The 15,244-nt window shown below is 27.5% G+C and overlaps 1 protein-coding gene across 2 annotated transcripts in view; it reads left to right on the top strand.

Moving 5' to 3' along the window:
* LOC100198448 (protein MCM10 homolog) overlaps positions 1 to 15,244 on the top strand; it is a 168,447-nt gene that overhangs the window by 110,747 nt on the left and 42,456 nt on the right. For both annotated transcript variants that reach the window (XM_065817561.1, XM_065817560.1), the window contains 2 exons: positions 11,132 to 11,215; positions 14,883 to 15,109. In XM_065817561.1, the coding sequence (XP_065673633.1) occupies positions 11,132 to 11,215; positions 14,883 to 15,109 (311 nt within the window). The remainder of the gene's footprint in view (positions 1 to 11,131; positions 11,216 to 14,882; positions 15,110 to 15,244) is intronic.

Raw genomic sequence — 15,244 nt, 5'->3', positions numbered from 1 at the left:
ATATTCTCGAAAATCCTATTTAATCATGCAAGAATATATTTAATAAAGTTTATTCTATAAAGTTTATTCTATTTTATTTTATATTTAAAATTAAACAATTATTGGTCAAGATTGCAAAAAAGTGTAGCATTATCGAGTCAATTTTAAAATTGAAATAGTTTAATGAAAAACTTTTTATTGTCAATTTTTGTAGTTTTTTGATTTGTAACTTTAAGAGACAGGTTTTAATGTAAAATACTTGCCAAATACAATATTAATTAGGAAATATTAAATATAATATGATTTTTAATGTTGCCACACAATGACTATTTTAATTGCCATCTGTTTTGAATTATTGCAAAACATTAATTATTGTTTTAAAATTTAAGAATTCGGCAAATAGCACTAATAAATCATTTACCAAAATTCTTTGTTAATTAAAAATTTAATTAAAGTTTAATTCTTTGTTAATTAAAAATTTAAATTTGTAAAATGTCATTTTGATAGAAGAACAAAAATGTCATAGTGATAAACGGCTTAGATAAAGTAGAAAAAAAGTTTGCATTGTTTACATATAATAAGGTAATTAATGTCTTTTTTGAATATTTATTATATTTAAAAGAATATTTATTATACTTTAACATAAAAAATCTTAATTTTATTTGGTTCTTGCGCTCTAAACATTCTTTTGTTTAGCTTCCTATAAAATTTATAGGAAAGTTATATGATTGATGATAAACGCTTCTTTTAAAAAACAAATAAAACAAAAACAAATAACATTGATTAAAAAAAAAAAATATTTTCTTGGTATACCTTTATTTTTTTGTTTTACTTAAAAAAATTCTGCCCAAACATTTTTTTTTATAATTCTCTTTAACACGAACACAACTTAACTCTGCACTTTGGAAAAAATTACAAAAGTTTAAATTACAAATACATAAAATATGCTCATTATTTACAAATATAATAAATTTAGATAAAAAAAAATAATAAAGTTTGAATTTTTATAAAACTTTTTTATCAAAATAATCAAAATATTCAGCTACAGGAGAAAAACTCGTCTATTGTTTTAATACAACATAAATAAACAAAATTAAAAAAAAAATTTAAATTAACCTAAGTAAAATAATTTAGTAAGCATGTGAATATTTATTTAGACTATGATAGTTTTATAGGCTACATTTGTTCAGGTATTTAAAATACAGCGACAACTGACAATAAAACTTTACTTTTAACAATAACATATTGCAAAAACTTTGAATTCTAAAAGTACACATTGGGAAAGTATGATTTATGCTTGATTTTACCTGAACGCAAATATTCAAAAAGGCTTTATCAGTTAGGTTTTTAATAGCCATTACTTGTTGTGAATATATATCAAAAATATGCATTAAAAAAAAATCCTAATAGATAAATATTTTATAAATAAAAAAATATAGTAAAAACTAATAAATTCAAGTCAATAAATGTGTAATTCAAGTATTAAATATCAAATTTCATTATTATTATTATTTAAATATTTCTCAATGTTTTTATGGTTCTGTAGTTTATTTTTATATATTACAAATTAGCGGGCACTGGCTTCACTAAGTGATACACAATGTGCAGATAGTCATGCATCTAGTATACATCATTTAGTATAAAATAGAAGCTAAAGCAATTATTGATCTTTATTTATTTGTTAAACAAATCTTAGATGAATGCATTGCATTGGATCTTAGATGATATACTACAGTTGTATATAAAATATTAACAAAAAAAAAAATTATCAATAAAAAACTGTGATATATCAAAATTATCACAACAAAAATAAACATCTAGTATTTAAGATATCACCCAGTTTCATTTTTGCATGCTGCACATCTTTTTTGTATCTATTTTGTAAGATTGTTGCAAATTTCAGTTAGAACTCTTCTCCAAATGGCATCTAGTTTTACTTTATGTTGCTTATGGGTTTAGTTCGACTAATTCTATGTCAATCCATCCTTTTAATCTACGGGATCGCTTTCATGTAATAGAATCAATAAACAAAATAAAGTTGTTGAATCCTACAAATCTTGAAAAAATAATAGCTATAATGCACCTAAAACATTAAATTTTGACTTCACCATAATATTTAATGCATGCATACATATAAGCAAACTGAAAATAAATAAAACAAAAAACTACGAGTAATATCATATCATATTTAATATACATACAGTGATAAACATTTGAAATAGACTAAGAAAATTTTTACATGTTTTTTGTATATATACTAGTTAATATAGATTTTTTTATTTTTGAGTTTTTTTAATTATTAATTTAATAACTCTCTCTCTCTCTCTCTCTCTCTCTCTTTATATATATATATATATATATATATATATATATATATATATATATATATATATATATATATATATATATATATATATATAGAAAAGTTCGTAGAACTCCCCTATAAAAAAAAAAGAATTTTTTTGAATTTTATTTTATTAAATGTTCAAAATAATGTCCATCATTATCTATACAAAGTTGCATCCTTTTAAGCCATTTGTCAATTTTTTTTTTATACTCTTTTTTGGGTATACTTTGAAGTAGCTTCATTATGCAAGTTTTTTGACTTTCGATGTCAGTATCGTCATCAAGATTTTTTTTATCAACTCGAATAGCCAATAATCTGACGAGCTAAGTCTGGTGAGTATGGTGGGTGGCGAATTATTGTAGTTCCAGCTTGGTTTAGACAATTTGTGACGGTTTGAGTCACATGGGGTCGAGCGTTGTCATGGAAAAATTTGAAATTTTGAGTGCCTGTTTTAGGTCTTTGGTTATTTATTTCGCATATAAGAGGTTTCAAACAATTTTTTATATAATATTCGCTAGTAATGGTGTCTCCTTTTTCAACATAACCCAAATGAACAATGCCTGTTGTTTTGAAGAAAATGTAGAACATGTTTTTTGGCTGAAACCTGTCGATCTTGCTATAGTTCTTCAACTTTCACCTTCACCGACCCAACTAGCGTTAGCTACTAGACTTGTGTCCAACTTGTCTCAAATAAAACCACAACTCATCCCCTGTAATAATATCACATAGTCTCCTTGGGCCGTTTCTGAAAAGGGCTAAATTTTCCTTATATGCCTCAACTCCATTCTTGCGATTTTGATCGGTTAACTTGTGGGGTATCCAATGTGATGCTAATTTTCTTTTTTTAAGTGAGTTGTGAATGATTTCGTTGATTGTAAAACGATTAATTGATGTCAGGGCTTCAATTATATCATGTGTTGTATGCGGATTTTCTTTAATAATGGTTCGCACACGTTTAATATTCTCAGCTGCATACGTGGTTTGAAGGTACCCTGAGCAAGGATCATCTTCAAAACTCTCTCTACCATCTTTAAATAAAGTAGCCCACTTGGCAACTGTACTATATTTTAGAGCTTGGTCATCATGAACTAAAACCAATTCATCAGTTATGGATTGTGCTGAAACTCCAAGTAGAGCACAGGTTTTAATATATGCTTGATATTCAAATTTTTTCATTTTTAAATTTTTCTTTTAAATGTATGTAATAAAATTTAAATAACTTTTTTAATAAACATTCAAAATATTTCAACAAGTACTTAAAATGTTCATAATTAAACACAGTTTAAAATGATATATAAATATTTAATTATTTCCTGTCTCATTGTACCTTTATAGATGAAGTTCTATGAACTTCTCTAACGACCTAAGTATATATATATTAGCCAATCCCATAATTTTTTTTTGACAACCAATTTTCATGCGGAATGGCTATTGAGTGGTGCAGAGGTCATATTTATATAAAAAAATTTTTTATTTTATATTTTTTTTTGATAGAAGTATTCGCGCCGATTGTTCAAAGTTACACTTTTTATAATTTTTGACTAAATTTAGAGCAATTTCCAAGCATTGGTGCGAATAGATTTTGATGTCAAATCCAGTTAATTTGTTCAATAATATTTTCCTATTGTGTTCCTGTACCAAAAAAAACACTGTGCTTAATAATTTAAAAAATATTGTATCTATCTTTCACTGATTACGATAGATAAATTAACACTAGCTATGGTAAAGTGATTTTTTGTTGATCTTTGAACTTTTTCTCAGTCATATGACAAGCACTATGATTTTTACCTCATTTCAGTATCAAATGATGTTTTTTTTTTTTAATAATATTACTGGAGCCTTGGATCAAACAAATCCAAATCCAAAATGGTTTCCTTAAAACATTGGGTAAAGGACTTTCGATCTTTTGTGTAAATAAAACTAGATTAAAATGTATCAATGTGATTCAAAAATATATATACACATTTTATCTCTCAAAACAAGAAATATATTTCTTGTTTTGAGAGATAAAATATGTATATATATTTTTATTTTCCAATGACAGACTTTTCTTAAAACCAGAGAAATACAATAAAAATGAAATCAATAGAAATAGCACTTTGATTTTATTTTGTCAAAACTAAAAGAAATTTATTTCTCAAAAGAAGAAATATATTTCTTGTTTTGAGAAATAAATTTCTTAAACTATGATCAATAGATTTACGGTTTTGCTGTGAGTTCTGATGAGTTGTTAGTGACTTTGAAAGATTTTAAAAGTTTTGGAATTCATTGTATTTAAAAAGTCTGAGGGAGTCTCATTCATAGGCATTTTTTCAAACTATGACCTAGAATATCAAAAATTAACCAATAGTCTGGTGAGATATACAACTCAAGACCTAATGGCTGGTCTTTATTAATAAAAACTGCTTTCAGAAGGATTTCAGCATTAATTCTATCTGTTTTTACATCTTTTTGGACCTCTGTTTATTTTTGAATACAGAACTTTTTACCATTTTTATATTGTGATCTCTGTCGAAAGATGCTAATGCCAGCACCAAACACCTCTATGGTTTTACCATTATTTGAACATCTGCCAATAGTCTTGTCAATCTTATAGGTTTAAATTAAAAATAATGCAATGTAGATAAAATAAGATTTAAAATGACACTGCTAAAAACTTATTACATTTAATTTTGACAAAATAAAATCAAAGTGCTATTTCTATTGATTTCATTTTTATTATATTTCTACTGGTTTTAAGAAAAGTCTGTCATTGGAAAAAAAAATTAGTTATTTTCTTTGAATTTTATATCTCATTTTTGTTTTGTCGTTTTGCAAGCCATTGTTTTTAAACAATTTGTTACTTTATGACATAGATTATTCTTAAAAAATAAGACTAAAATATCAAAACTTATGAAATTAAGTTTTGTTTTAAAAATTGCAGAATCAGAAAAGTCGCAGGTCAAAAACCACGATGCCCTGGAAAAAGAAATGTTGTCAGCCATTTTATTGATCTCTTTGAGTATTTTATTACTCAGAAAAAAACCTGCCTGTTATTAGAGTAATGCAACTCGAACTTCATGAAATTCAAGGCGTGTGAAACAGCTCCATGTTTGTTAATTTTCACCCAATGGACTGATTTTTCCCCGCATTTGTATATATTTTTTACAGATATATACAAATGTAAATAAGTTTAAAATTAGAAATTTATACATTTTGTTTTTGCAAAATTTTAAAGTAAAGTAGTTTTATCTTTACCTTATTTTTTTTTAACTTTTTATGATTTTATGATATAAATAGTTTATACGCTGCCTTAACAGATTGTTTTATGGCTACAGCTATATGAAGCTCTCCGACATGATGGCAGGAGGTTATCAAGAATAATGGTCAGCCAGGAAACTTAGCTAATCTTGTACAAACCCCTTTTAAATAGCCAGGGCTTAAAGTGAGTGAACTGTATGAGATCAAAAGCATCTAACAAATTTCTAATTGCTAAGTATTAGGCCCCAACTCTACTGTGTTTTAAAACTTTAGAACTTTTTAATGTTTTTTTAATTTCATAACAAATTTGTGCATTTTTAAAATACCACCAGTTAAATAAATAATAGTAATAAAAATGCGCACAATCGGTATAGATAAAAAACCTTCCATTATTTGTAATGATGTTATTATATAGTTAATTATTTGTAAATTTCTACTTGTGCTCACTCATGTGACACTCTGCGTAATAAAATTTGTTCATGAGGATCAAAATGGGCTAATATATATATATATATATATATATATATATATATATATATATATATATATATATATATATATATATATATATATATATATATATATATATACACAACCCGTAGATGTTGTCCGAAAGTTTTTTCCATATTTTGTTGACAAAAAGTGAAAAATTAAAATGCAAGACCGGAATTATTTTTTTTTATTAATTGAGAGACTGCCTGCCCCAACCAAACCCTCAGTCGATGTAGCAACACTCCCTTGCGGGTCAGGCTAAAAGATAGTAGATGTAGCAGCACTCCCTTGCGGGTCAGGCTATTTGTTAGTCGATGTAGCAGCACTCCCTTGCGATTCAGACTATTTGTCAGTCGATGTAGCAGCACTCCCTTGCGAGTCAGGCTATAAGATAGTCGATGTAGCAACACTCCGTGCATGATTTACAGTAAAAAAAAATAAAAATAAAAACATTTTATTAAAAAAATTAAAAATAAAAACATTTTATTAAAAAAAATAAAAATAAAAACATTGTTTATATTGTTAAAAACATTCAGAATGTTTTTAAAACATTCTGGTCAATTAAATTTGCGTTTTTGTGGTTTTTTTTAAAAACGATTTATTTGTAATTAAATTAATGGTTTTTACTTTCTGACAACGCGCAAATGTTGGACGAAAGTCAAAATTTATTGAAAGTGACGTATTTGTTGGCGTAAGAATCATTTTTTTCCTTCCGTACTTCCCAAATGCAACTATCTATAGAACTATATATATATATATATATATATATATATATATATATATATATATATATATATACATATATATATATATATATATATATATATATATATATATATATATATATATATATATATATATATATATATATATATATATGTATATATATATATATATATATATATATATATATATATATATATATATATACATATATATATATATATATATATATATATATATATATATATATATATATATATATATATATATATATATATATATATATTACACATGTATATATATTACATATATATTAGGGTGATGACTTTTTGTTTTTTTCTCAAACATTATTTCTGTAGCACGAATGAATTAACTTTTGCCTATTAATGACGTTTATTCCATTAAAGTATCGAAAAAGGTCACGCACAAACCACTTTGAAATGTTATTTATGTAGGTATTTTAGCATTTTATGTAGTTGTATTAACAATATATATTATATATATACTGTATATATATATATATATATATATATATATATATATATATATATATATATATATATATACTGTATATGTATATATATATATATATATATATATATATATATATATATATATATATATATATATATAAATATATATATATATATATATATATATATATATATATATATATATATATATATATATATATAAATATATATATATATATATATATATAAATATATATATATATATATATATATATACATATATATATATAAAATCTTTTAAAATCATATTCTTGTTATACGATATTTATATTTGTTAAATTTGATTAAAACGGCTGCGTATAAACTTTTTGTTTTGAATAAATTTCGATGTAATTATATATTTACACAATATTTTGCTGACCTTTTGCGGTCAGCATCCTCAGGCGTAATTTGAGTTTGAGTTCTACACCTGATGATGCTGACCGCAAAGGGTCAGCGAAATATTGTGTAAATATATAATTACATCGAAATATATTCAAAACAAAAAGTTTATACGCAGCCGTTTTAATCAAATTTAACAAATATATAATATATATATATATATATATATATATATATATATATATATATATATATATATATATATATATATATATATATATATATATATACTGTATATAACATAAGTCATGAAACCAACTTGTGCAATAATATATGTAGCAGAGAAATGTATTGAATTTTCCAGAGCATCATATAACGCTGTGCGCCGTCAGCCAGGACAGTGATGTCACTGTGACATAATTGCTCGGGAAGCTTCTGTAGAGTTCTAAAATTTTCTTCAGCTGTTTTGCAGTCTGCTATAAACTGACATATAAGCGAGGTGTTCAAAGCGGGTAGTTGAGTTTTAATTATCTTAATTTGGTGTCAACATTATTATTGCCTTACTTTAATTATTGCGCATTCTCTATAGTTTTAGAATAAACAGATCCTTGTATTATTTGGTAAGTTACATTTAACTCTTTCGCAAATTATAATTGAGCATATAATATATTATTAGTGTCTGCCTTTTTTATTTTCTATAATCGTTATTTGCTTCTTTTGTAATAAAATATATTAAAAATAACAGTTCAATTGAAAACTTAACAGTTTCTTTAATTTGTTATGTAATTAATATTGATGTTAAGGCCTTTCTTATTTCAGTTGCTGAGTAGAAGACAACATGTTGTTCAAGAAGAGCTCTTCTAACATGGAGAAGATCAAGGAAACCTGGACAAAGAACTTAGTCCAGTTTCAAGCCCCATCAAGAAGAGGCAACGTGGCAATTTATGAATAACCCTTGAGCAAACGGAGTCGCATGCCCCTGAAAAACCACGTCATTGGATGCTTCAAATTACTCGAATCCACTGCCAAAGAACGGAGAGAGAGGATCGGTTTAGTTGCTGTAGAGCTTAAAGACCTATGGACAAAATGTTGAACTTCCCCTATGTATCTGATCAAGTCATTTGTGCAAAACTAGCAAAACTTCTGAAAGACTACAAGTGCTGCAGAAAAAAAGAAAACTTTGATTCATTGAATGAACTGTTTGAAATGACCAAGTTAAAAGGCGAATGGTTGTGCAAAGAAGATGAGAACCTCTACAAACTGCAAATTGAGAGCAAAGGTCACGTTGGTTATTGGACTGGCAAACTTGCTAGTGCCAATACCATCCACCCATCCAAGCAAAAGAGGGCAATGGAAGCGACTGTGTCTAAACTTACCAGCTTAGCGCTACCTGATTGTTGCAACAGTAGTACAGACTCATCTGAGAACAGTACAGACAGTCCTTGGGAGAATGACAATGCAGTATCAATGAGCAAAAGGAGCATAACCCAACAGGCATTGCAAGACGTTTTGTTAAATGCTCAAAGCTGTCATCCCACAGAGCAGCAGTAGTGTGCCACCAGCTTTCTGGTGAGGGCATTGAAATCCCAGCATCATGTCAATCAGCAATCCACAAGGCTATCTACACGAGAGCTGCTCAGGTGAAGAAACACTTGGTGAGCATGCTTCATCTGGGGAAGTGGAGCATACACTTTTACAGCAAACACATTGAGGGCTTTGAATATCAGGCTGTGGTCCTCAAGATTAAATCTAAAGAAATTAAGTTGACTGCACTAAAATTGAAAGATGGGAAAGATCAAACAATCGCAGAAGGACTCCAGGATGTGTTAGAAGAGTTCAACCTGTGGGGATCAGTTGTGATGACTGTTGCTGACACAACAAGCGTGAATACCGACAAGAAGACAGGCGTTGTTGTTCTGCTGCAGCAAATGTTCGAAGAGAAAGGTTATCCCAAACCCAAGTTCATCAGTTGCCAGCACCATGTACTAGACCGCGTTTCTCGCGTTGTCATGGGCGATGAGCTCCATGGGTTGACTAAATCACCAAACATCGAGTATTTCTTTGTGGAGGATTTGATGAGCAATTACGATAAATTGAAAGCAGCCTTCAGCAATGGTAAAACTGAGATTTAAGAAACAGGCGGCTGGAGAGATGACATGAAGTTTCTCTACCACCTCACTTATATCTTCCATCACTTAACTGAGAGGAATGAGATCCCCTTCATGAATTTCAAACAAATCCCAAACATCAGCAATGCACGCTGGAACTCTTGTGCTATTCTAGCCTTTCTTGCGTTTATTCTGATGCCAGAAACCTGGATCAGGTTGCATAAAATCTGTTCATTCATTTTTTACTCATGGGCTGACCATTGGTTCAGCAGTCAATTGTTCCGCGTTGAAGATTTTTAAGATCTATTTGAAGCTCTGAATGACTACCTAAAAGCTCTCAATTGCTTGAAAACCCACTGGAAAACAGATGACTCTCCAATCAATATTGCCCGAAGCAACCAGTGCTGCAAGCATGTCATCAAAGTTATGCAAGAATTGCACGACTCCTGCCACAACCATGACAACCTCCCGCTGAGATTCATCCTCTCTAATGACATTATCGTGAATATTTGACTTCTTTGTGTGTTTGATGATCCTATTTAATTTTGTATGCATGTAACTCTACAGCTTGTGTTCAATTTTGTATCTGCTTACCAGTGACTTCAAATATTTGGCCGAAAAGCTAATAAATAAAATTCTTAATCATTTTGTGCGTGAGGTTTTTTGTATCCAATTGCCTTGAATGTAATATTTAATTTAATTTTAAATGAAAGCTCATCAAATTATGATACAGGGAAATGAGGTTGTATAAAAGTCATCACCCTAATATAGTTAGCTATCTATATCAATATATATATATATATATATATATATATATATATATATATATATATATATATATATATATATATATATATATATATATATATATATATGTATATATATATATATGTATATATATATATATATATATATATATATATATATATATATATATATATATATATGTATGTATGTGTATATGTATGTGTGTGTGTGTGTATATATATATATATATATATATATATATATATGTATGTATATATATATATATATATATATATGTATGTATGTGTATTTTTATGTTTGTGTATATGTATGTGTGTGTATGTGTGTATATATATATATATATATATATATATATATGTATATGTATATATGTGTATGTATATATATGTGAATATATGTATGTATGTTGTGTGTATATATATATGTATGTATGTATGTGTATGTGTGTGTTTGTGTGTGTGTGTGTGTGTATATATATATATATATATATATATATATATATATATATATATATATATATATATATATATATATATATATATATCTGTGTTTGTGTAAATTTTTAATTTAAATTTGTTCTATAAATTTCCAATATGTGTTTTTCTATTTTACTTTATCAGACAATATGGAGATTATTGTGAATATCATGTTCAGAGAGCATTAAATAAAGCTAAAGCAGGAAGAATGGAATTGCAATCTGGAGCGTGAGTAAAACAGTTTTTTTAATTGAAATTAGTAATTTGTACAATACTAACCAAGGTTTCTGAAATCTGAAATATGGCAAAAGTAAACTATTTCATCATAATTTCACATAATAAATTGGACAAAATAAAATAAATTGCCTGACTCTCAGCACATCAAAATTATTCATCCAAGCTTTTTTTTCTAAAGTTAATCATAAAAAATTTGATAATACTTTACATAGTTTTTTATCTTGATACATTCATTCAATCTACTAGGAACTGGAGCAGCCGTGGAGCAGTGGTTAGAATTCTGGCTCAGAACCCAGAGGTCTGAGGTTCGATGCCCGCTCTAACCCAATAAGCAACATTGGTAAGGAGGGAAGTGTGAACTTCCTAGTTAAATGCTCTTCCACTGTGCTCTGTGATAAGAACATAAGGACTTCTGGGAGCGCCTTAATAACTACAAAAACACACAAAAAAGTAACTTTTTTATCTCAAAAAGTGCTTTTAGTTATTCCATCACTTCACATAAAGTTTTACCACAGCAAAGCAGGTTTCCGATACACTTTGTATCCTTGTACTTTGTTATTGGACTGTTGATTGAGCAACACTTTCTTCAATACTTATTTTTGAGAAATAATTTAAACACCATTAAAATAGTGTTTAAATTATTTCTGTATTCTTTTCTCTTTGGCACAATGTTGAAATAAATCATGTTGAAGAGAAGATGAATGAATATTCATTTTTACTTGATTTCTGATTTTCTTGATATATACACTAATATTTATATAAATAAATTTTTTTTAAAACAGATTAATACAAACACATTTAATATTTTAGAAAACAACTAACAGATATAAAAATTGAATGAGTTATTGAAGCTGCTGAACAAGGAGAGTCTCACAGATGCATTGAAAAATGTTTTAAATAACAAAACTCAACTATTAGTAGATTGGTAAAGAAATATAAACACGCTGGTAACTGCTGAAAGATCTGTTGGATCTGGGAGAAAGTCTAAAACTTCAAAAAAAGAAGATTGTTACATTCTTAATGTTGTCAAAAAAGATTGTAAAGTTACATGTTCTGAGATAAAACTAGATTTGAACATTACTAATATTTCAAAATGGACAATATCTCATCTAATAAAAGCATCAGGTGTGTTTTTTGCTGGAAAACAAATAAAAAAACCTTTTGTAAGTGAAATCAATTGCAATAATAGATTAAAGTGGTGCATTGAGCACAAAGATTGGATGTGTGAGCAATGGGCTAATGTTATTTGGAGCGATGAGTCTCTTTTTGTGTTATTTTATAAAGGTCGCTGCTGGAAATTAATTGGGGAAACCCCCAAACATGCAAGGCAACCATTAAACATGATAATAAGATTATTTTTTGAGTTTGTTTTCGTGCATGCAAAGTTGAAAAGCTTTACCGGGTGGAGAGTACCATGGACCAGCATTTATATCACAAAATCTTAGTTAATCAACTTAGACCAAGTTTAGAAGAACTTTTCCCTAATAATGACTACATCTTTCAATAAGATAATGATCCCAAACATATGGCACGGTTGAATAAAAGATATCTGGAACCAAAATTGATACCATTTATGCCTTGGCCAGCACAGTCTCCTAATTTAACTCCAAATCTTTGTTCTATATTGGAAAGAAAATTGCAAGATCGTAGGGCAACAAATAAAGATAAACTGTTCTAAATTCGTCTTGCTGCTTGGAATGCTTTGCCAAATGACTTATTAAAAAGACTTGTAGATAGTATGCCTTCTAGATGCGCAAAAGTCATAAGAAACAAAGGATGGCCAATTAAGTACTAATTGGCCATCCTTGAAAAATACTTTACAAATCCTAATTTCTTTTCATTATATGTAATCTACAATAATCTTATATACATTTCTTGAAAAATTGTCCTAAATTACTTTTATTATATAAGTTTAAGACATTTTATGGTGGTTTTTTAATCAAAAAATTGAGTGTAGCTTTTTTTTTTCACCCCTGTATATCAAGGTGTCTACTCTGTTGGAAGAACTGGAAAAATGGCTGTTTTTAAAAAACATGTTGGAAAAACTGAAAAATTAATGCTTTAAGCATTATTGATGCTGGAAAAACTGGACTTTTTTTTTCTTTTAATTGCAGTTTAGTAACATAACTTGTGTTTAATTAATGACTTTTTAAGATTATTTTAAACCTTACTAATTTTGATAATTACTCATTTTAAAGTTTTACACTTTAAATTTAGATTAGTTATTTCAGTATAAATATAAAATTAGTTAAAAAAGTGAAGAATCAAAGACGATTTAAAGATGACTGGTTGAGTGATGATAACTTTATAGATTGGCTAAAGAAAGATCTTAAAGATAATACTAAAGCAAGATGTGTGGTTTGCCACAGGTCAATAGTATTCTCTTCAAGTGTGCGCTCTGGCTTGACAAATCACACAGAAGGAGCGAAGCACAATATAGAATTAAGAAAAGTGAAAGGATTCTTTGCAAAACCAAAAGAGAAAAGTTCTTTGCCATCTGTCCTTTCTGTAATTGACAATTACAGAAAAACAAAAGACATTAGACTCGTGTGTCAAAAAACTAGATGTTACTAAGGCTGAAATTATTTGGCAGCTAAAAATGTGAATAGTGTTTTTTTTTTCTGTGTTTAAATGATGACTTAAACCATGTTTTTACGGCTATGTTTCCAGACAGTGCCATAGCGTCACGATTTCAGAGGAGTCGATGCAAAACTTCATACAAGTTTAATCATTGTTTAGCTCCTTATTTTAAATCAGTTTTGTTAAAAATTTTAAAACTGTCAGACATCCATGTCTATTTTTTTGATAGGAGTTTAAACCAGGTCACTCTGAACCTCTGAAATGGATATTTATATTAGATTCTGGGATGTTAATTGAAATTGTGTAAATGTACGTTATTTTGGATCAAGTTTCTTAGGTCGTATAACAAACCAAGACTTATTGACTCATTTCATAGATATTGTTAAAAATTTAGAAATAAAAAACTATACCAAATATCAATTGATAGTTAAGATGATTTTTGTATCACTTTGGAAATATCATTAGTGTTGGAATTTAAGTACTTTTTCAATATTAATACTGGAATCAGATGGGTTTTAGGACCAAAATCCTGGAAAAATATATCTAAATGAAGTAATAAGTGCTGGAATTTTTTAAAGTTTTTAGCAGACACCCTGTGTGTGTGTATATATATATATATATATATATATATATATATATATATATATATATATATATATATATATATATATATATATATATATATATATATATATATATATATATATATATATATATATATATATATATATATATATATATATATATATGTATATATATATATATATATGTGTGTGTGTGTGTGTGTGTGTGTGTATATGTGTATATACATATATATATATATATATATATATATATACATATTTTTATATCACAATGCTTTTTGCATTCATTTTCATTTATTCTTGTTTCAGTATGATGTCATCACTGAAATTTTATTTTGTCCTATACCAGCAGTAAAAGTTGTGTGTGTGTTGTGTGTGTGTGTGTGTGTGTGTGTGTGTGTGTGTGTGTGTGTGTGTGTGTGTGTGTGTGTGTGTGTGTGTGTAGCATTATAAATATTTAAAACAAAATCAACTTAAACAAAGGTTTTTTATAGTCTTGGCCCCCATCATGTGACAGGTGAAAGATTGAATGCAGTAAAAAAAGAAATATCTAATGGAGTTTATCATTATGGTGGCAGTACGCTGTCATTAAAAGATTTTAAGGAAAAAAAGGTCAAGCTGGCTGTTAACAAACCTAACACAGGAGGCTTGCGTAGTGCTCTAGGGAATGAGTTGTCTGCTCAAGCTGGATCTGATTTAAAAGCTTTTAAATTAAATAGAGGTAACTAATTTTTTTTTATATATGTGTATATATTTATATGATATTATATTTATACTAGAACGCATATAATTCATACTGTTTTTTGTTTTTTTTTGCATAAAGGAGATAAAAAAAAAGAAAAAAAAACAAAAAAAA

The sequence above is a fragment of the Hydra vulgaris genome, chromosome 14 (assembly GCF_038396675.1).
Source record: "Hydra vulgaris chromosome 14, alternate assembly HydraT2T_AEP".
Taxonomy (NCBI): domain Eukaryota; kingdom Metazoa; phylum Cnidaria; class Hydrozoa; order Anthoathecata; family Hydridae; genus Hydra; species Hydra vulgaris.
Note: the sequence above shows the minus strand (reverse complement) of the source record. Positions and strands in the feature narration are given on the sequence as shown.